The sequence below is a fragment of the Camponotus vicinus genome, unplaced genomic scaffold (genome assembly GCF_025532165.1).
Source record: "Camponotus vicinus isolate PSW18456_S1 unplaced genomic scaffold, iyCamVici1.0 SCAF_14, whole genome shotgun sequence".
Lineage (NCBI taxonomy): Eukaryota > Metazoa > Arthropoda > Insecta > Hymenoptera > Formicidae > Camponotus > Camponotus vicinus.
In genome coordinates, this window is record NW_028141950.1 from 4,646,767 (window position 1) to 4,670,906 (window position 24,140).

The following is a 24,140-nucleotide window of genomic DNA, read 5'->3' on the forward strand; positions in this document are numbered from 1 at the left end:
CCTAGATTTAATCTTGTTTTTTAACCTTCTTTTTACTAAATATACTTGGTACTTCTCGCCGGTTTAATTATAATTTTTCATAAGGAAGTTATTTCAATTTCTCCGTAATTTTTAAGATCAATATAAATTTTTTTTTGTCGATGACACACGCATGGCACATCAGTGTGAATGCTGACGTTGTTTTGACAGTTGGTAACAAAATAGCGGCATCGAGCGCGAGACAGATCTAAATTGAGACGCATTTAATTAATGAATCAGTTATAATTAGAATAATATTTTAATAATTAAAACTGCGTATAAATATTGCGTTTGTGTGACTATCGATAATTTATTAAAATCTTTGCTGCATGTTAGTATTTCAAGATACCGAATATCGAACTTCGCGCGCTTTTCCCGCACTATTTTCTTGCCATAATTAACGTGAAGCTGCTAACGTCACTTCGGAGGTCATTGCAAGCACGAGACGGATCGACTCTGAATCTCGACTTTTAATTGAGGTAAATATAAGTGGAATAACGATAATAAGTATTATATTTTGATGATTTTTGAGCGCGTAGTGTATATACATAAATCTGACGTGTGACGTATCATTTCGAGGTCAAACATTGTTGTCGTTCGCGCGGTAACATTCCAACAGGTGGGCGACGCGACGTTGGGGGGGGGGGGATGCTCCGTACGTTACGTGTTACTTTTCGAGACGCAATCACGAGAAGTACTATAAATCAGGTGAATAATTAATAAATATCATTTCACGCGATTAACAAGTGATTCGTGAATTACGAGAATATCGAAACGGCGACTTGATTTGAAGGAAATATTTCGCTTCATTCGCGTGAAGGAGGCATCGATCTGTGACGTCACTTCAGTGTCGGTAACGAACGTCGCGAACGCGAGACGGATCGACTCTGAATCGCGACGCTTTTAATTGGCGAATAAACCATAATAAATATCATATTTTAATAATTTTCGAGTGCGTAGTGTATATTAGTTTGACGTGTGACGTCATTGTTATGCGAGGTCAAACATTGTTGTCATTCGCGCGGAACATTCCAACAGGTGCGCGACGCGACGTGCTCCGTACATCACGTATTAATTTTCGAGACGCAATCACGAGAAGTACTATAAATCAGGTGAATAATTAATAAATATCATTTCACGCGATTAACAAGTGATTCGTGAATTACGAGAATATCGAAACGGCGACTTGATTCGAAGGAAATATTTTTCGCGCTTCATTCGCGCGAAGGAGGCATCGATCTGAAGCTGCTGACGCTGTGACGTCACTTCCGTGTTGGTAACGAACGTCGCGAACGCGAGACGGATCGACTCTGAATCGCGACGCTTTTAATTGGCGAATAAACCGTAATAAGTATCATATTTTAATAATTTTCGAGTGCGTAATGTATATTAGTTCGACGTGTGACGTCACATTGTTATGCGAGGTCAAACATTGTTGTCATTCGCGCGATGATCGAGTGAACGTGAAGGTGAATGGTGTGGCATTTTCGAGACGCGATCGTGAAAAGTATCACGTCGAATTCAATTATAATGTGTAAGTGATTAATTAGTGATTAGAATATCCGGGCAATTATCTAAATCGATTAAATGATTAAATATGTCGCGATGACGGCGTTTGCCGGAGAAAATATTTCGTGTGTTTTATTTATCGATGCGTTAGGAGAATTTATATATAAATCATTGCCTCGCACATATTTACATCAATTGTAATGTATTAAAATCATGTTTTAATAATTTACGATCGCGTGGCGTGTAAATACGATGTTCGCGTGATCATCGATGATTTATTAAAACCTCTGCTATTTTCGCGTGCATGAACTTATCTTGAGATACCGTTCGCTTTTCCCGAGATAATTAAATGTGCGTCGTCTACTATTAAACTCGGAAATGCCACGCGCTCATCAATTATATCCGGGTGTGATTAGTGCGCGTACGGAATTAATTGTTTTGCGAGTGCGCGCTTAATTGTAATTATTCGTTTGTTTGCCAATAAGGAACGACAAGGATGAACAGAGAAAAAGAGCCAAGGCAGCATTAGACGACGCTGGAGCCAGCATGAGGTGAATAATTTATTATTTATTTCTCATTATTTTTTTGTAAAAAATTCAATACAATAAAAGTTTTAATGCGCGCAATAATTATTTCTCGAGATATTAAATAAAACTTGGATATATTTGCTTTAATCTAGATTAAATAGATATTTTTTCTGTCTTTTATAGATCAACTCTATTATACGCTGTACTACTGCATACAACTCAGTGTGTTCTGTGTACCACCTGTTTACAACCTGTGTGCTATATAACTCAGCCGTTGCTCATCTATCGTACTGTGAGTTTAAACTATTTTTTATTTTAATTATGAAGTAATGGATTTGTGAAAATTTTTTATCAAATATATATATATATATATACATATTTATATACACATATATATAATTTATCTAAGATGACAAATATTAGAATCGAACCAAACAATTTAAAGTATTTTTCTAATAATTATTAATATATAACAGTTTGTTTTTCAGTTTGCAATAATAATAAATACAACAGCAAAATATTATTTATTATTTGTTTCAATAAATTACTTGATGTTAAGAATTATTATTTATTTAGAAATCATATTAAAAATAATAAAAATTATATTAGAAATATTAAAAATTAAATTTATAAGAATATAGAAATATTATTAACATATATATGCTTCACAAATCCATTGTGCCTTAAAATGGACAGATTAGGATAAATTGAATTAAATATTTAATTCTGGAACATATGAGACTATCTGTCACGTCAATGTATATACAAAAATACATACATATAAATAATTGATAAATTAGATATTATTTTCATCTATGCATTACTTTAATCAGTTTGATTATTTATACTATAAGAAATACTTTTATAATTTAAATAATGAGTATAAATATGAGTATTTGAGTATGATTCATATAAAATTATGATCAATAATAAAATAATTTTTGTTAAAAAGATGTTTTTATATTTTTTCATATGCATACAAATTTAAAGAAAAAAGATATTATTATATTAGACTTTGAATCAAAATTATTCTATATATTTAGAGAGAGATAGAATTTAAAAAAATATAAGAACGCTATGAAGATATGATATATCAATAATATTATTTTGATAAATTTTTTCAAACACATTTTATAATTATTTAAAAATATATAAAAATTATTTAAGATTATATTTTAATTTATTAAATTTTAGAATTTAATACTTATTCAAATTACGAAAAAGGAGAAAGAAGTAACATTAAAATACAAGATTGATATATATATATATTTCTAAAATATAAATTTTCATATTTTAATTTTTTGGTATTCTCTCATTTCATGAAGATTTATAAAATACTTATAGAATACAATTACACTTAAATATTTACAGAATATTGATAGAAAAAAATACTGATATATTTAGCTACATGATTTTATTTTATCTTCTCCTTATTTTCTTTTTCAAATATTTTTTCGATAGTATTGGAAGTCTATGTGTGTTTTTGGTCTTCTTATTTTTCTCCAGAATTAAATATTATATAAACTAACACATGAAAAAGAACAATATACATATACATATAACAATATACATATACATATAACAATATACATATATATATATATATATATATATAGCAGAGGAATTCTAATGTACATACGCGAACACAAATAATGAAAAAACAGAAAATATTTTATAATCAAAACGTATTTGAAATAATCTATTTGATGAAAACGCATTAAGTATTAATAATTTTGTTTTAATTTTATGCTATTTTTATTTCAATTTTGCATAATCTGTCCATTCATATTTATTGACAAATTAATATTCATATGAAATAATATAAAATAATATGAAAGAACAAGTATATGTTTAGTCGCGAAGCAGATAGATTTTCTGCATAAATTATTTTGGAAATACAATTTTTTAAGATTTTATATCAAATATATAATATAAAAAACGATGCAGGATTAATTTGAAGATTAATTAAATTGATTCACATTTTCACGTCTGTTCTTTATATTATTGAAAAGATAATTTGAATTGAAGCAGATCATAAAAGATATTATATACGTGGATTTTGAAAATCTTATATCACGAAGTAATATCTCGAAAATTCACAGGATATTTTATTTAGAGTGATTAGATTCATAAAAAAGACAAATTAAAGATATTAATAATTTGATGCGGATAAAGTTTTCCAACATGATGTAAAAATGTTTTTAAAACAATTCCTAGCTTTATAAATTAACAAATTAATTTTTAAAAGCCAATTTTAGTTAATTTTTTAGATCTATTTATTTTTAGCAGTGTCGAATAGCGGTATCTCCTAATTAATAATATTATTCGAAATATATGGGAGTAACTAATGATTTTATAGTTTATTCAGATGAGAACTCGATCTGTCCTTCGCAAGATAATTTCTCCTTCGAGGCATATTGTAATCACGGATTAATTATGATTACGCTGGATGCAAAATAAGTTCAAATAAATGTGGCTTGTCGTGTAACAATCTTGCGCTGCGTCATTATGAAAAAAAACAAGGACCCAATTATTTTCCCTTCCTCCCCCATTCTATTCGCTTCTTTTACCTTATGTGTTCATCTACTATTTTTCGTATTTTTAATCAAACAGTACCTCTACATCCGCGACGGATAATCTGATATTCGTAGCATATTTGCAAGGAGAAATTATCTTCCGCGAATAACTCCATATTATCATTCTGCTCAATCATCTGCTGCTGCGCATTCTAACTTATGCCTCCAACTGCTTCTTACTAAAGCCGAATAAAATTAGCAAATTATAAACATGATATGAGTTAGTCATACGAAAAATAACTTGAAATCATTAATTGCGAGCAATAAAAATAATACAAATTATTTATAGTTAATATTATACTTAATTAAATATTTAATAAAAATTATTTGATAGAATTATAATCAAATTTTGCACACATATACAGTATATATGTAAATAGATTAAAATTTTTTGGGAATAATTTTATGCGAAAGAGAAACATACTTGACTATTATTTCATTTGCCATATTGAAAAATGAAAATTTTTATCTTTTACAAATTTTAATTATCTTAAAATTTGCACAAGTAGAAAAAGTAGGAAATTATTTTTAACTAATTGATGCATTTGTGATAATGAAATCTATAATGTTTTAAAGTAGAAACACGATTTTATAAAATAAGATATCAGATTTATAAAAAATAGTACGAGACTAATTTGGATAACAAAGAATTAACTTAGCTGACTCACAAATTGTCATCGTGACGCGTTTGCATGTTCCTTGTACGTGTTGAAAAGATAGGAATAGAACTAAAGAGGGTCGTGCAGACGAAGGACGTTATGTAACAAGACGCTTCTTCACCCACGTCCCGACACCGCGTGACGCAACGCGAAAAGAGTTTGTCGAGTGGCGCGTGTGCTAAAATTACGCAGGCTAATATATGCATCGGTGTTACGTTCTTAATGCGTATCGACTGCCGTTGAGCCTTTCTTGGATTCCTTGTCTGTCTTAAAACAATACATTTTTGGCAAATTTTTTCTGATAATTTCTGATAATAATATGTAATAAACAGAATATAATAGCGTAAGCTGTATGTGTATATAAAAGAAGAGAGAGATTCTAACATATAATATATAAAATTATTTTTATTTAAATATTAAGTGATTTTTGTTTCTCTCATACATCTAAAATAAAATTTAAATAAAAATTAAAAATTATTTTAAAATATTTTCGAAATATATACATATATACATGTAATTCTTAATCCGCGAACCATGAACATTTTCTCGGAGCAAAAATTATTTTTCCTTTTCAATTATTACAATCGGCTGAGCAGATATATAACATATAAAGCTTTTTATATTTATTTAATTAAAATTTGTATGGCATATTAAATTCTGATTATAAGGAAAATGCCTTATCACTTTTTAAATTTTGGATAATATACATATATCCAAAATCCAAAGTGATAAGGCATTTTCCATATAATCAGAATTTAATATGCCATACAAATTTTAAATAAATATAAAAAGCTTTATACATTATATATCTGCTTAGCCGATTGAAAAGGGAAAATAATTTTTGCTCCGAGAATCCAAGAAAATGTTCATGGTTCGCGGATTAAGGAAATACCCGGAAAGTGCAACAAGCTCGCTTGGACAGGATAAAAATTCACTTGACTTCATGCCGCAGCTGCCTCGTCGAGTGAAATAACCGGCAATGTGAGCATGCACCGAAGTTTAAACCGCTTCGCGTAACATGAGTGCAACGAAGTGCACAACGAGTTTACTGGAGATGTCCAGCAACTTCTTGTTGTTGCAAGCGAAGTATTACACTTTCTGGGAGACTGTCACAAGTCAAAGAAAATAAAATATCTTCTAGAAATTTTGGATTTTTAATAAAACTTTCCAATAAAACTGAAGAACAATTTATATCTCCGCAAATTTATATTTTATTAAATTTTATATTTTATGGAATATTTATTATTCTTGTTATTAATAAATATCTATGCATAATTTAAATAAGTAGCAAAACTGAAAATGAGAAATTCTTTTTATTAATAGATCCATTTTCAAAATTATGTAAAACATAAATTTTCGGAGATAAGATCGGCTTTCAATTTAATTATAACGTTATACTTTTTGATATCCTATAGAGTCAGAAAAAATTGAGCGTAAGAGAATCGCCTCAAGATATTTAGGATTATAGATTCCAATTTAAGGCCTGTATAAAACACCTTAGTATCCACCAGTGCGTATCTTCACTAATTTGAATAATCAAACCCGATATATAGTTGATAAATGTGTAAAGGATATAGCGAATCGAAAATTTTTAATGATAGTAATGATATTGATAACAACTATGGAAAGGTATCATCGGCACTACTTCATTTAATAAGTGAAGCAGTTAGAGTGCGGATAAAGTGAAGCAGTCTCATACACCTGTGCATTATATGTCTATCTTTAAAGTTTGATACGGATATAAGTACAGCTTAGAGTTAGAAATGTTGAAAATACTGCAGGGTAGAGTCGATTATGATAAATGTCTGTGATAATGAGTAAATCGTGGCAACTTTACGCGTAAAACGCGTGCAAAATCCTTAATCACAACCTGTTTGACTCGATGAGCGAGGAAACTTATGCATTAACACGTATTTGTATCATTATAAATACATTCTGATGAAAGTTAAAATTCTTTCATGTGCATTGTGATTTGATATAGAAATTATTTTAATATCTTTAGTCTATTGTAAACGATCTCACAACAAAATTTGAGATAGAATTTTATAGCTAAAAAAAATTTTATGTATCGTATAATACAAAATATATACATTTAAATATATACGCACAAATATTTTAAAATGTATTTTACGCATAACGTTATAAGAGATATATTATAAAATTATAAACAAAATTCTCTGTCTTAAATTTTGTAACAAATTGTAAATTGTCTACAATAGATTAAAATATTTCTCAATGAAAATATTAATTATTTAAGAAAAATATTGCTATACATAGGATAAAATATATATTAATATTTATATTTTAATATTAATATATATTTTATCCGGTGTATATTAATATATATTAAATACTAATATTAATATTTACCATGTATTGTCATAAAAATAATGAAAAACACAAATAGACTAACGTGCAATTTTTTGCATTTAGAAAATTTTCAAAAAATTTAATCTTTAACTTTATTTGTCTTTTTAATTAGATCTAAAATCTTCTTTAATATATATATCGTTTTTACGCAAAATTTTATTAAATTACATAAAAAAAAAGGATCACAAATGTAGCTAAAAATGAAGATTCTATGAATTTATTTATGGAATCAATTATATGATTAAACAACGGTACCTATTCCTATGTAAAGCATATAGTTTCATTCGCGAGTCGAGAGTTTAAGGCAGAATGTATTCATTGAAGAATGTTAATTATAAATTAAGAAACGTGTTTTGCAGGGCAAAGATCGAATTACGGTTATATCGATAGAGATGATTAGGATCATGATCCATAATTACAAATGGCTAAGTAAAAAATTGACAGTATTCAGAAGAATGTATACGCGAATAATTTCATAAAATCTTATTACTGATGCATTTTTTTCAGCGTCGCAAACATTTTCAAATTAATACGAAAAGTTGCATGTTAGTACAATATATGTGCTTATATACACATATATACATCTATCAGAATTTATTAGACTATTTATAATTAAGATAAGATATAATAGAATCCCATCTATAGATTTATGTGTTATATATGATACAAAAAACATTTAGAAAGAATATAAAATACAAAATATACATACAGAAATATATACATACACAAAATATATACATACAGAATATGCAATTATTATGAAATTATGAACAGATACACTTGTCTTGAATTTTCTTGCCGATTATAAATAAGCAGATTTAATCTAAAGCAGATTTAATATAACATGTCTCTCAATCAACATTTTATAATAAATATTTAAAAGGTAAATTTTTGCAAATATTGAAATTTATAATATAAATTATATGAAATATTTTTATGCTTAGAATTTTAATGTGCAAAACTAAAATATAGCATTAGAAGTTTAACTTGGGAAAAAGTTATGTTCTAACGGTGGTACATTTTTATACGGAAAATATTAAAAGATAATTATTTGAAGGACATACAGGAATTACGTAAATACAGGGTAGCGGACAATGCACCGCAATTTACGTATTTTTCCCGTGCACACAGCGACTTTTATGTTATCGTGGCATCGATCATTAATTATAGTACGGGACAACAATGGGAGAAGATGTAGACAACAAAAGAGGGCATGAGTCCCGCTCTATATTCTACATGCTTCCATATTTCTGCATACTTGCAAGCTACACATGTATATGTACGCGGGCTTAATAGTTTCCGGCGTGTGTTTTATACTTATTTACGTCACGAAGATGCCGATAAGCCGCTTATTTTACATTAAGAGCAATGACATATAATGATATGCTTGTAATATAACTATTTTACTATAATAACGAAAATATTTATACGTGTTATATCTATGCCATTCAGTAAGCACGCATAAAACATATTAAATAACATATTGTACGTAATGTTTCCACGAGGAATTTTATGACAGTTTGAAATATTCCGACAGTGTTTGCATTGATAAGTTTGATATACATCCTTACGTATACTTACCCGTCAATGTTTCGCAAACTCTTGTACCAACCATTTCGTTGCCAGCATAGTGATTATAAATTCATATCCATAAATAAATTCATAAATTTCCTGATTAAGATTTATTAATTGAAAAGAAAATTTATTGTTTCTCGTATTGACGTCAATTTTCAATGTTGAAAGTGCGTTACAATTGCATATTTTTTATATACGTTTGAAAATTTTTAATGCATATAAAAATTAATAACTGTAATTTATAACTTCTGAAATTTTATTTAAATGGAATTCTCAATGTAAAAGATTTTTGAATATTATTATTGTAAATTATGACATATAATAATAATATTTACTTGATCGAGACTAAAATAAATTCTGGAGGATAAGTCACGAATATAATAGAGAAAGTGAAGAAGGTAGAATTATTTAAATAAATATATAATTGCCTAATTGTTAAAAAAAAATAGTATGGAATTTATATCTAGAAATGTATATGATTATTATATATGATGAGGTATATATTAAGACTTAATAATAACGCAACGTTTATATATTCAATAATATTTCTTTTATTATTTCTAAAAATTATATGGCGACGATATGGTGGGGTCCTGCATCTAAGAAGTGAGAGAGAAAATGGGGAGTGTATTCATGAGAATTGCTTGGATTTATAATCAGAAATTTATTCTATCGGTTTGTTGATCATATTTTATTATATGCTCTTGTCCCTTCTCTCTCTCTCCTTCTTCTTATCCTTTTTCGCGAAAATGACGCTAAGAAATGTATTTCCCTGAAAATGGGATAGAAAAGAAAAGAGGTCGTGGAGAATTTCGAATTACATGGTAATATCGAAAATTCATGGGATATTTTGCTTAGAAAACAAATCGTTCTGGGACTGTACTATTTTAGGTATTTCGTTTGTTTTACATTTCGCAGATGAAAAATTTCATCAGCACGGTCTCTTTTATCATTTTATTAATTAAATACTCGTTTATAATCTTAATAGAACGTTTCAGTCTATGAGAAAATTAAATATATATTTCAAAAAAAAAAAGAATGGCAGTGCTAGACTGGTTCCGTTTCAATCTTTGAATCTGGAATCATGCTGACGATGCGCGATCGTGTTTGCGTTATTTTATTCCATTATTTTATTATTAATAATTAACTGCATTAATTATTCCATATAACATTGTTTAGAGATATAATGTTAGCTTAGATTTTTTCAACTAAAATCAAAAATATCATTTTATATGTATTAAGTTCCATGCTAGTTTTCTTCAATTTTTCGTTTGCATTGTGTAGAATAGTTCTAAAACATTTTTATTATTTTGGATTTAAGCGACATGGATGAGAGTTAAATATTTATAATGTCATAAAAATATATTGTCTCTCTATTATTCTCTATTATTCTCTCATCTTTAAAATTATGAAGAATCTGGAAATATATAATTACATATATAAGGACAGCATAATGATATCCTTGCAACTTAGAAAGTTCTTCTATCCATGTCGCTAATTAACCGTCTTGATAAGCATCACGTTCGCGCATCCATGTGCATCTTTCCAAATTTTACAAACTTTATCTCTTTGTTAAATTCGTACAGTCTATAAGCACTAACTCGTAAGTCTTTTATCCCGTCAAACGTTTATTATTTCATTCGCCAGAACTTGTATACGTTTATTTTATTGAGACAATTTAGAATCTGTTGAAAATATCAATGATTCCGTATTGAAATGCAAGACAATAATCAGAGAAAAACCTTTCTCTTCTGCCATAAAAGTTTGTCAAATATAAGAACAAGAAAATATCGTATGCTTTACGATAACATATTTATTCCGCAAAAAAATTTAGTCTCATAACTGAAGAGTCCATTATCATTTTTATATAGGATGTAACAATAAGACAATGCAAATTATTTATATAATAATCTTATTGTTTTATGCTATAAATTTCAAAGATTTTAATTATAATCCTAATAAAATTTCGTGCGTATTCTGAAAATATTGAATGATTTGGCAAATAAAACAAAAAGAGCATCGGATAGTTCCATTATCATTACACTTTTTGTTACACTCTGCATATATGTATATGTACATAGTATACTGAATTTAAACGAAGAACACACGTTGTTACGACGCGAAGTGGTCTAATTTCAGTTCTGGCGGAAGCAGTAGTTCACTTTGCCAGTGACTATTATCAAATGTGCGACATGAACTCTCTGCCATGCATGGAAAATCAACTTGCTTTGAAATAGAACATTTGAATATTAGCGTGAAATTATAGACGACCACCTGTCGCATTTTATTCAATAAATTACTGAAATGGTTTCTCTCTTGGAACAGAAATACGACATTATCATGTATTTTCAACGGATTCTACAAGACAAACACAACGCACGTAAAACACATGATCGATGATTGATGAATAATGATCGTAAACTTATGTACACTGGATTCAACTGTTTACAATAAATAAGTCTTTAATAAATATACCACTATATTAATAGATCGCTTCTACAAAAAAGAAAAAAAATCGCAGTGAGATTGAGGTTTTTTTCACAGATACATCTATCTAGATTCGATGAAACTCTTAATTAGAAAAACAAGGAGTCATGATGATGTTTCGTTTATTTGACAATGAGTAACTAATCTCTTCGAACGGCATTCGATAATCGAATAATTTTCATAAAAATTCAAATTGTATCGGGAATCATCAACATAAATGAGCGCAGTATCATTATTAGACTCGTTATCAATCAATTCCATTTCGAAATTTCTTTTGACTATATATTTTTTGAAGATAACATTAAAGCTAATTTCATGAAATTGAACTAATAAAGAGTTAAAACTTACATATTTAGCAGAAATTTACACAAGTGTACGGAGAATAATTCTGTTAAATATTTGTTTCGTTACAGATCTGTTCTAGTTTACAATTAAATCAATTACTTGCTCACGATAATATTTTGATTCTTTGATTAAATCTTAATTATATATGGCAAATTTTGATTATAATATGATGGAAATAATTTAATATAATGGAAATTATTATTGAGACTTTCTAATTTTTACATACTGTCAAGCATCTTGAAACGAATTGCGAAAATAAAATTGAGGTGCGAGGAACAATGGTCGAGTAAATAAAATTCGAGAAATCGGCACGTACAATTTGCGATCTGATCTCCTTGGTACAATAAGAAAAATCGATGTGTCACTTCGCTTCGTTATAAATACTGAGATTACATTGAACAAATTTACTTTATACGGTTCGGTACGGTAAATTTTAATACATATAATTTTATATTTATATACACGTCACTGGTAAAGGTATCGCGTTTTATTGCGAAATCAAAAGTTTAAACTCACAATTTGACTAATTGCTCGTAGAAATTTAGCATTTAAACGTAAATAGCTGGGCTCGTCCTTTTTATATATCCTACAATTTGTATATAATTTATACTAATAAAAAAATTATTTCGTTACGAAACATTACATTAAGCGTAATCGGAAACATTCGCTTAATTTCATATGAGAAGCGTAATTTACGAAACTATTAATTTTTTTTTATTGAATAGTTCATTTTCTTAATTAGATTCGATTTCTATTACCGTCTCGAAAACAATTGCATTTCGCGCTCGAATTGATTTTATCCGCCTACATCTTTTCCTTCAAATCGCTTATTGTCTTGCGCTGCCCCTCCCGTCCCCTCGTTCGCTAAAATATTATTAATTTCTTATACTTATGCGCTAATCGCGCTAATTAGGACGTAGTTTTTGCCAGTAATATATTATACAAGAAGCTTCTTCTATGTAACGATGTACACGGCGAGACGAGAGCGGTTCATAACAAATTAAAAGAAAGAATAATTATCATTTTGTTCAGCATCTATCTAATATAAATATAATTTTGAACAACATTTTAATTCGATAATATTATCTGCAAATATTATGCTAATTGGCACAAATATTAACACACACATGCTTCGCTTTTAAATTTTTTATGTTCATTTGCTTCTATTTGCTGTCATTATATATTACATTCTTCTAAATTTTTTATTTACATAGTTTATTCGATCGGATTTATTTCATACTCGTGTCTATGTTAGATGAGAGGCAGTTACATAGATTAAAAATACGTACCTAAATTGTCATGTTAGAAATATGCTCTGTAATTATTAAAACTATCGAAGATCATTTTTTTTAATGTTGAAATATCTAAAGACATGGATTATCATTATTTTCATTAAACTATTTATTTTGAAAATATTGTGAAATTATAAATTATATTTTTTTTAAATATGTATATATATTTTTTCAAAATATATACATAACTCGATTATAAAATATTTTGAAATAATATACAGTGCTTTTTTCAGCATTTTACAAACAAATTTTATTTATAAATAAATTTCGTTTAATTACTAGAGATTCTTTAAAATTAAATATATTTTTATTTTAAAGAGAAATATCGGTCTCTCAAAAAATCCACAAACAAAAGAAACTAAAAATTGCACATTATATAAATTTATATAATAAAAGAGTTGTAATCAGGGAATATTTGTTTCTAAAATCGAATGAAGATTACGGAAACTATGTAAAAGAGATGTGCAATTAACTCATTCGCCATGCCCGTGTACGAGCTTCGTGACTTGTTTTGCCGCCGAGAGGGAAGTGTTTTGAAATTAAAGTCGTATTTCATGCTCATTATCCGGCCGTTTGATACTCTCGATCCGTTGCGACCGGTAATTATCCCTTTTCGGATAATAAGCGTAAGAAACACTCTTTAGTCAGCACGCTCTCGTCTCTGCCTGAACAAGCGAGACTAACTTTTCGCTTCTATCAATGTTAATCGAATCTTAAACCGTCTCTCTCACCACGTAAATCGCGAGGATCGACATAGAAACGATTTCTGTGAACAAATTTTATCATAAATCTTTAACTTTAGCAATAAAATGCTTTTTGTCTGATGAAATGCATTATCCATAAATATTGAGACCTTTTTTAAAATTTAGTAATAATAATAAGTAACTTTATTATTAAATTACCGATAATTTTTTCGCGTTTTATATTTCCGTACAAAATTTTCATTATTTTTATTTTGTCTTTTTAACTGTTTCTCATATATTTAAAAAAAATAATTTTTTCTATACAGAATATATAGAAAAATATTTAGATTCTCTTGGTATTAGAGTTAAGGTACGAGAGTTAAGAGAAACTAAAACGAAAAAACACAAAGTATTTTATAATAAGTTCTATAAATTTATATAACAAAACTAAAATCTCGTTTTTATACATATTCTTTAATCATGTCTGATAAAAAAAGAACACATACATAATAAGTTAAAAATATTATTAGAAGCGAATTTTTTTATTCAGATTATAGAAATTTTAATCATTTTCATTCTCTAATAGAAAAGATATTTTTAATAATCCACTTAATTAAATTTTTAAATTTTATATATGTAAAATGTAAAATTTATTATTTATCAAAATATTTTTAAACACGAAGTCATAATTTCACTGAAGCCGCAACCACATCGGTCCCCTTATATCGCGAGTATTGAAACTTCGGCACGATATCATACGCCACGTGTACACTTGTCGTATACGAAAGTGGAGTAAGTTGTAGTACGTATAGAGTGATTTCTATATACACATAGTTTACAATGACATTCGCAGATATCCTCCTACCGTTCGAAAAAATGAGAACGTCATATTGCCAATCGCTTTATAAGAAATTTTGTAGTCGTTCTCGGGATTGTCTCGATCATACTAGAACCATTGACATCCTACTCGTCCTGTCTGAATGTCGTTTCCGCAATCGACTCTACCATTTCGGTCGTAAATTCGCTCGTGACGGTTGAGAGCGATTCCTCATCAACGAGCGAAAAGTTCGACAATGAATTTGTAGAGTTTTCGGCCGACTGCCAGAGCAAGGATGAAGAGGAGGGAACTGGCGAAGATATAGGAAGTTGAGGAAAAGATGTGGCATACCACGCGCTCGTGGTTTCAGGAACTTTGGTGGTCGACGGGAGATTTATCTCGCTCATCGGCGTCGATTTCGCTCGACCCAGCGAACTCGAAAACGACTTTCCTTTCCTAAGCGAGCTCATCGGTCTCGTGACATGATTCCTCGAAGACGGCAACGGTTTCCTACGGCCAGATGACGGCGAATTCGACCTTCTGGCGGAGGAGGGAGCGGTTGACACACCAAGAGGAGACGGCAACGAGGATGATATGGCTGTCGAGACCTGCTGCTCTTCGCTGGTGGGCGTTGTTAGCGGCAAAAAGGTCTGGACTGTGCCAGACTCGTACTGCTTCCGGGACGACGGGACCATCGCTTTCCCTCTGCTCGGTGGACCCTTCCTCTTCGTCTTTTTCCCGTCCGTCAAATCAGGCTTTTTACTTTGATTATCGGCGATGTTGACGTTTGGCTTTTTCGCGTTTGATGTTGATGCTTTGTTCTTACCGTTGTTGAGATTTCCGCCGCTGCCGCCGCCGTCGCCGCCGTCTATCCGCGACTTCCGCTTCTTCGCCGGTACCGAAAGAGCCTGACGTCTGCAGGCTTCCTCGCTGGCCGCCCCCTCGCAGGATCTTTTAGATTCTGGGGTGGTGATGTTGCTCATCTCCGAAGACGCGTCGATGTCCGGTGTGGGACTCGTGGTAGATTCCTCGACGACTCGGCACTGGGGACCAGGCTGCTCGTCCGGTCTACACCGTCGCTTTCGCTTCTTCCTCTTCTTTCGTTTACGGCATCTGAAGATGTCCCTGCCGTCCTTCTCTTGGGGCGGCAGAATGGGACAGATGGATTGTTGCGCCATGTTATCGCCATGTGACAGACGACGATGATGTCGATGGCGCACGTTGTGTTGTGCGCCCAACATCCGCCTGTGAAGAGCTTCTACTTGATCAAACGGAGCCACCTTCGTCAACACCCGGGCGAAGGCCGATTGTTTACCCAGGTGATGACCTCTAGTTTGTACTTTCCTTGAGCTGCCGTTGCGATTCAAGCCAAGATACAGCGTCTTTTTTGTCGTGGACCAGCGTGCCGAGCTGTAAGTGTTGTAATTATGTTGCTCCAAGGTTTCATTGAAGATGCAGTCGTTTGTAAATTCGCGCTGAAACAAAAAACAAAATAGTATCTTTGTAAAAAGCGAGCGTTGAAAGATTCTTAGTAAAATTAATGGAAATTATTGACAAGTTCATCAAATTCGTAAAATTTTTTCTATTTTATGATTCTCTCATTTAGGAAAAATTTATGGACTTATGAAACTGTTTGGCTTTATTTCTAACATTATTTAAAAGTTACTATGATTATTTTCTCGATTCATTATCTCTGCTGCGAATGTATTCGTACTTTCTAGTTTGTACTTATCTATATTTAAACCAAAATATAGATAAGATTTTTTCGTGATAAACAAATATAGGAAGCAAATTGGATATTATTAAATATACTTGGAAAAAATAATTTTTAAATATATAAATTTCATGTACATAAACTCAAAAATAAACCTTTTATTTTAAAATTATATAAATTAAATATCATAACATATATATTAGATATCACATAAACAAGTCAGTTGCTTTTTAATAATTTTGATAGTTTTAAAGAATATTAATTAAAACGATGATACTGGAAAAGAAACATTTATTCTTGAAAAGAGATTATTTCAAAAATTAATTTAAAACTTATATTTTATATCTTATAAGGTAACATTTTCTCGGAGATATATTTTCGAAAACATCTACAATTTTATTAGATATTATTAATTATATTACAAGAACATAAATATTTTCCTAAAAATATTTTTTTTATTTGTATGTTGTTTTAGTTGCCATCTCAATTAAGCTCTCGGGTAGGGCGCTGTGTATATCATGATGTAGACTCTCTACTTTGTTTCCTTGAGGTATAGGCAATAATGAACGATGCACACTTGTGCAAAATGAGGTTAACGCCAGTTAAAGCGCTAATTTTCTAGCAGAGTATTGAGGATAATGCGAAATCGACTGACATACTAATGATGATATACGATAGACATTATATTTTACTGGTTTCACGATTTCTGTTTTGTGATAACTTGTAGAACGGAAATGATAATATTCTTGACAGAATATTATATTATTTATCAGTTTAATTGCGCAAAGATGGGTGGTCCCAGCTTTCTCATCCTATTACAATGCGTCACGGGCCTTGCATTCATATATATTTTAAGGAATCGAAAAGGACTATAAACAGTTATTTAATATTGCGAAAATACAATACTTAATTAATTAATTTTTGCAATAAATATGTTCGTAATTAATTGATCTATTAAGTGGTATTAATTTGGAAAATTAACTTATATTTTTAATAATAAGTTGATAAATAAGAAAGAAATGTTATAAACGTTCGCCAGAATTCTTTTTGAAACGGAGTTTAAAGTTATTTAAGGAAGAGAACTAGAAACCTTTTATTTTAGAATTAAAAAAAAAATTTTTTTATAAAAAAAAGCTTTTCGTAGGTTAAATAACAACTCCTTTAAAGATGATTGCAAGTTTAGTAGATTATTTGGCTACAATAACTCGAGTAATTTTGGCAGCTATTTTAACGATAGCGGAAGTACAGTGCAGATGCCAAGAATAATGCACACTGCTATAATGTATGCAAAAATGTAGGTGAAATATTTGGAAGGATATCAAAATGTCATTTGATAAACTGAATTTGGGAGAAAAAAAGTTAAATTTCGTTGCGATTGAAGTGTGACGGAGCTGCAAATCAACATTTTTCTCTAATCTTTTTTAAATCAATATTTTTTACAGATAGTTTTATTCTCTTCTTATCATTTATAAACTTTTTAATCAAACTAAATTTTATTGAAGAAAATATGATTAAAAAAATACTATAGAAAAAAAAACAGATTTGAGAGAAATTGCACAAAACTATACATCTTTTACTAGTTTCGTTATACAGAATGTATTATCAAAGGTTGTTGGTGTTTGATTCACGGATCATTAAATATCTGTTACCGGGTTATCAATTATTCTCTTAGCAAAAGAAAATAGTATAGCGACGATGGCCGGTCAATGAGATGCAGAGGACAAAAATAAAGAAACATGTAATCAATTGCATATCTCTTCTGGTTCCTCGAGGCGATTATTATTTAATATATTTTTAATACATGTTTATCAGGGTGCATCTGTATTAATCAATGCTTTTTTTAGACATACTACGACTTTTGAGTCTAACTAGTTTTTGGCTTAACTATCATATAATAAAAACGTAATGAAGATATTTATTTAAGAGATATTACTTGGAAAATATTATTTGAGGGAGAATTCTTGGAATATTTCCATTTTCATTTTCATAATTATATTAAACTTTACTTACTCATTATCGTCGTTATTGATATTATTATCGATTACACTTGCAGAGCATTAGACACGAATCTATTTATTTTTCTATTAAAGCGCGTCTTAGCGTCACGATACACACTATTCTTTCTACCATCATTATAATTAAATCGCTTTTTATGCAGTGTAAATTATTAACACAAGCAGATACCGGTTTTTGCGTCGTTCAAATGATTGCGTGGCTCGCTCGCAAGAACGGATAAGTGAAATTTCGTCAATGATTGGTGAATTAACCGCATTCTCGCGAAAATAATTTAGTCGCTAATGATTGCGAATAATGTGGCTTTTTCCGCGGCAGAATTAAAATTAAATCGTTCATGCTTATATCACGCGCACTTATTGAAGAATCTGCGTAACTACCATTTCATACGCGGTTCTATTTTAGTCTTCTAGAACAAGAAAGCGCTTCCGTGCACTTCTGCACGCATCTGTGACTCCAATGATTGAAGACACTGCTTGTCACGAGGAGGAAGAGTCGGTCAGCTGTTAGCACACTGACCGCTGAAACTCGGTATTCAAATCTCACATTAAACAATACTACGTATTGACTTTCTCTCAATTATCACTTTCTCATAACGTTCGGACATTAATAATGTCTGGCTTATATATGAATGATAATGTGTTTGATTGAGTTAAACCGTTGTTATTTTGCACTCAACTTACTTATTACGTAAACTTTACAACATTCATAATTCTCATGACGCAAACTTCATAAATTCATTTGTAAACAAAAAATAGTTTATTTAGTTATGTAATAGTTTATTATGTTATTGTTTTAGTATGTAATTATTTTAATTTAAACTTTTAGATTTTTATTTTGGTTTTATCTTAGAAAAATATATTTTAATGCTAATTTATAACTTAAAAAATACATTTTATTAATAGTACAAATATTAAAAATAAATATTTTATAAATTTCAATTTAAAATCCATAAAAGTTATTTCATTTCGTATTTTAATACAACGATGTTCTTCAAAAGATGTAATTTGAAAGCGTAAGCAATAAATGCTTTTGTGTTTCATTCCGTGCAATTAACGAGGTGCAATCGAGTTGATGATAATAATTAGGGTCGTCATGATAACGAATTGCGGATAATACTTTATCGCGTAATTACGGAGCTGAAAAACATTGAGTGTGTGTGCATATTTGCACGTACATGTGGAACCAGTTGTTGGAAGAGCCTTAGAAGTGCTGCCGATCATTCTTTATATTGTTTGATAATGGAAGGGGGTGGGACGCTTTATTAATATATAGAGAAAATTTTTTTAAAGCAAGACTAATATGCTATATTAAATTATTTGTTATGCTCATGAATCGTAATAATTAAATACAAATTATATCCGTGTACGCAAATAATTAGCTTTTATTAGTAAGAAAAAATATTGAAATTTGATAAATATCGAAATTAAATTTGAAAAACAATCTTTTGAATTTTTTTAACTCTTAATTGCTTTTTTTAATATGTCACGTAAATATTTATTAGTGTGCACGTAATATTTCGTCAGTTTTCATAAATTTTTATCAATTTTCTTAAATTGTTCCTTACATTTTTTAAACAGATGAATCAGATACAAATTTTGTATGCCATGAAACTATATTCAATATTTTTTTAAATAACTTTTATTATATATAAAATATTTTTGCATTAATTTCAAACATATTAAAATACTTTTTAAAATTAATGAGTTAATTTAATTTTATATTTGTAATAAATCAATACGATTAAATTTTAAAATGTCTTGTTTAATTTTCTTTTTTTTTATGAGATAGTAAATATCTTCACATTTTTTTCTTTAGCCAAAACGATTAGAGATCATCGGTGGATATAAATATGGCATTGCGTATGTGGGTTTTAAGCGGTTTTGGTAAAGGAACCGTTGGGATAAAATTTATTTCGGTCTTATAATCGCGTCACGGTAATTTGTTACATATCGATAAAAGAAATGCGTTACATTTAATCCAATTATCGAATTAATTGCGTTATTAAATGCTGATCTTCAAAAAGACTATAAGGCATCGCGCGTTAATAATCATAAATCATTGGATTAAATCTTTCATTTCGATTATACGTTGTAGTTGTCACACATATTTGCGATATTATCGGATTTACATTTTCACGAACGATTTTTGAGTTAATAGTGTGACATTTATCATTCTGGGACCTTTCCTCTTATAATTTCCGTGCAAGAACATGACATTCTTCTCATTTTTTTCGACTTGGCACAAGCTAATATACTAATGCTAATGCTAATATACTAATATACTAATTGCTATTATTTTATAACGAATTATGAATTATTGTTTGATATTCGAATAATAGTTGACAGAATAGTAATTTCAAAAATATCAATAAAAATTACTATCATATACACTCTATCTGATTTTCTTATTATTTTCTTTTTTCTTGATATGTGCGTATATTTTAATCACTTTTTTTCCATTTATTCTGAGACGCGAGATCTATCGTTTATCTTTATGATTAATGTGATCATTTACCAGTTGCATTGCTCTATGCATGAAAAGGCGGTGCTATAAAATGATAGAATCGAAAACATATGTACATACATATGTCGTATGCATGTTGCACGTTAAACGTCAGACGTTGCGATCGTAATTTTGTTTAGCAGAAAATCCAAGTTGTAAAGATCAATGTGTGTGTGTATGCACGCTCTCCTCGATTCCCAATATATATCAAATAGACGCTAGTCTATAACTAGAAAGGGAGATCAAATAGCTAGTCGAAAGAAAGATTTGTATTTCCAAGAAAAAGAGACGGATCCCGGATCTTTTCTCTCGCGCGTGACAAACAAGATTTTGTCCCATTGAAAATATGTTTGAAACGGAGCGAATTTATCACACGGCCGATATACGTTTTTATTGCGATATAATCGATTTACAATGTTACGGGGAACAAAATTCTCGAGAGGGAACGACTCACGGAATCGTATAGACAGGTTGGTGATCCCTGATGTGAAAGTTAAGCGCAAAACGATGTTTGTTCTCTTCTCGATAAAGCCGCTAATTTTGATAAAGAATTTTTTTTGGTCGTCGTCGTCGTCGTCGTTTCTCGAGACGCGTCGCGAGATATCGTTCGGTTGTATATTCAAACGAGCGGATTTACGGCCTTGGTATTTGGATCTGTGGTCGCGAGCTGACTTGGCGGTGGGATCTCTCCAGTCACGCAGTGTATGTCTCGTTTCGACGACGCCAGAAGAAAAATCGTAAAGTACGCGAAATACGGCGTTAATGTCTATCACGCGAGATGTATTACCGAAGGAAGCGCCAGTGGTTCTTTAACGAGCGGCGTCGAGAGAGAGAGAGTAATCTTCTTTCCGTCAAATTGTCTTCTTAATCCCGACCGGCGACCGAGGTAATCGTTTTTTTTCTGGCGTCACGTGCCAGACACAAGGAAGACTCTGACGAGTATCCTGCTGCGAGATGTTGGAAATAAAATTCGCGTGTAATGCATAAAGGAGACTACAAAGAATATCACGTTCATTTCTGAGTAGTATTAAATACACATCAGAATGACATAATTTATATTGACGTGACAATGTTGTAATAAAAAAGAAATTTTACATGTGTGTGACATATCATGGTAAAAATAAATTGTGAAATTTTCGTGTTTGAAAAATAGAGTAATTGATATTTAAAATGGAATAATAATAATATTCTAGAGATAAGATTAATTTGATGATTACTATATATTTATTAAATATTGGCCATTTTTATCATTTCAATAAATAAATTTCGATTCATTTTCGATAAATTTTCGAAACCTCGAGATTGTAGCTTTTATAACACGAAGCCTATCGATTTGTATGTTTGCCACATTTTGAGCAGCACAAAACGTTTCGATACCATCCGGTTTCCATCACGAGTACCATTTCAAGTCGACCGATATTCACGATCCCATTCGCGCGACGATTCCCGCGGTCGTAAAAATCGGGAGAATTCTTATAGGACGAAAATTTGAAAATCTCGAGGAGGGAGCAAGGGTTATAGCCGCGAGCGTTCTCGGGGCAGGTTCCGCCTCCGTAGAATTATTTAGATATGCTTTCAAACGCCCACCAGTCACCCACAAGCCGCCAGTTGGCGCCGTCATTGTGAGAGGATCCCCGAGTTCGTTCTTTTGGTCCGAAATGAGATGGAACTCGAGAGCGAGTCTGTCTCAGACTGTGTCTGTCCCTTCTGCTCTTCCCCGCGTTCCGCCATCCGACACGGACCTATGCGCGGCGCATAAACGGCCGTCTATCATAATATTTGTGCTCGTGTCGGCGACTTGAATTATGTTGTAACGACTAGTCACGAGGAGAAGACGATCCGAGAGAAAGAGTTGCGTGTAACAGTATTCGTATGCGTGTATTAAAAGGGCGAGAGAGGCAAATGTGGCCTCGTGGGTGCGCGCACGGGCCTGATGTACGACGGGATCGGACGTGGGGACGTAGCACCGTGTCCGATTTTAACGAGAATCCACCCAGATTGGATGCTGATAAAATATCGAACGGAGAACTTCATCTCGAGTTGGAAGCGCGAGAAGGTCGAGAAGAACGATTCTCACGGATTAACCCTTTGATTATCTTGATAAATCAAACGAGATTTCAACGGATCTCGAATATGAACCATATCATATCCCATTTGTTTTTGTTTTATTTGCGTATTTCGAAATTCAGAATTTGAGTGGTAAAACACTTTCTTTACGTTGGAATAAATTTTTGGAATAATATAATTCTTGATTTGAAAAAAAAAAATTATACAGAATAAATTGAATTTTGGGATTATCACCTATCGATGTATCTAATATTTACTCTACTTGAGATAATATTTCTAAAAGTAATGATCTTATAGATAAAAGAAAATATCTAATTTGAGATATAATTTATGAATTTAGATTCATCTTCGTTACACACATGTTTTATGTTATATAAGACATAGTCGAAGATAGATACGTCCTACTAACCTAAACCTGTTTTTGGAAATATATGACCACAGAGATATGAAACTCTTATTTATTATTTCATCTGCATCGTTTTTAACTTAGCACTTAGAAATATTTCTGTTTGATAATTATTTAGACGAAATTAATTTACCATTAAATTTTATTAGCATCCATGCTAATAAAACTTATTTAAACTATCAATAGACATTATAACGTAGAATGACAATTTTCAAAATTAATTTAATTTTTAAAAATTCTTTTTTTTATATTTTTTACTATAAAAAATTAAGATTTAATTACATATATATATATGTGTGTGTGTGTGTGTGTGTGTGTGTGTGTGTGTGTCTCGTATTTATAAATGTACCTAAATATTATCCAAACATTCTTTAATGATAATATTTTTTATTCTATTAATTTCCACAATTATATAAAAATGACGAATATTTTCTTAAAAGTAGATATAATTTTATTCTTGGAATTCTCAAGTTTTAAGCAGGGTGGCATCTAACAAATTTCCGTAAACTAAACAGATCTATCTCAGGCGTTTTGTAATTCGTTAAATCATTAAAAAATACTATGAAAACATCTCCGT

At 30.5% G+C, this 24,140-nt stretch overlaps 1 protein-coding gene and 1 long non-coding RNA gene across 10 annotated transcripts in view; one reads left to right on the top strand and one right to left on the bottom strand.

The window, feature by feature from the left end:
- Window positions 1–259: 259 nt before the first annotated feature.
- The window catches only part of LOC145965479 (uncharacterized), a 178,054-nt gene continuing 154,173 nt past the window's right edge, over window positions 260–24,140 (top strand). For 6 of the 8 annotated variants that reach the window (XR_014436731.1, XR_014436730.1, XR_014436726.1 and 3 more), the window contains exons 1-3: window positions 266–497; window positions 2,013–2,078; window positions 2,238–2,346. This is a non-coding gene — a long non-coding RNA (uncharacterized LOC145965479). Of the gene's footprint in view, window positions 498–631; window positions 1,131–2,012; window positions 2,079–2,237; window positions 2,347–24,140 lie in introns of those variants that run through there. The other 2 variants (XR_014436724.1, XR_014436725.1) reach the window with 2 other exon arrangements.
- Window positions 14,421–24,140, bottom strand: part of LOC145965473 (uncharacterized) — a 120,246-nt gene continuing 110,526 nt past the window's right edge. Inside the window, exons 4-5 of one of the 2 annotated variants that reach the window (XM_083089067.1) lie at window positions 15,685–16,333; window positions 15,234–15,589 (exon numbers count right to left, since the gene is read on the bottom strand). In XM_083089067.1, the coding sequence (XP_082945193.1) occupies window positions 15,369–15,589; window positions 15,685–16,333 (870 nt within the window). In that variant the 3' untranslated portion in view covers window positions 15,234–15,368. Of the gene's footprint in view, window positions 16,334–24,140 lie in introns of both variants that reach the window. The other variant, XM_083089066.1, reaches the window with a different exon arrangement.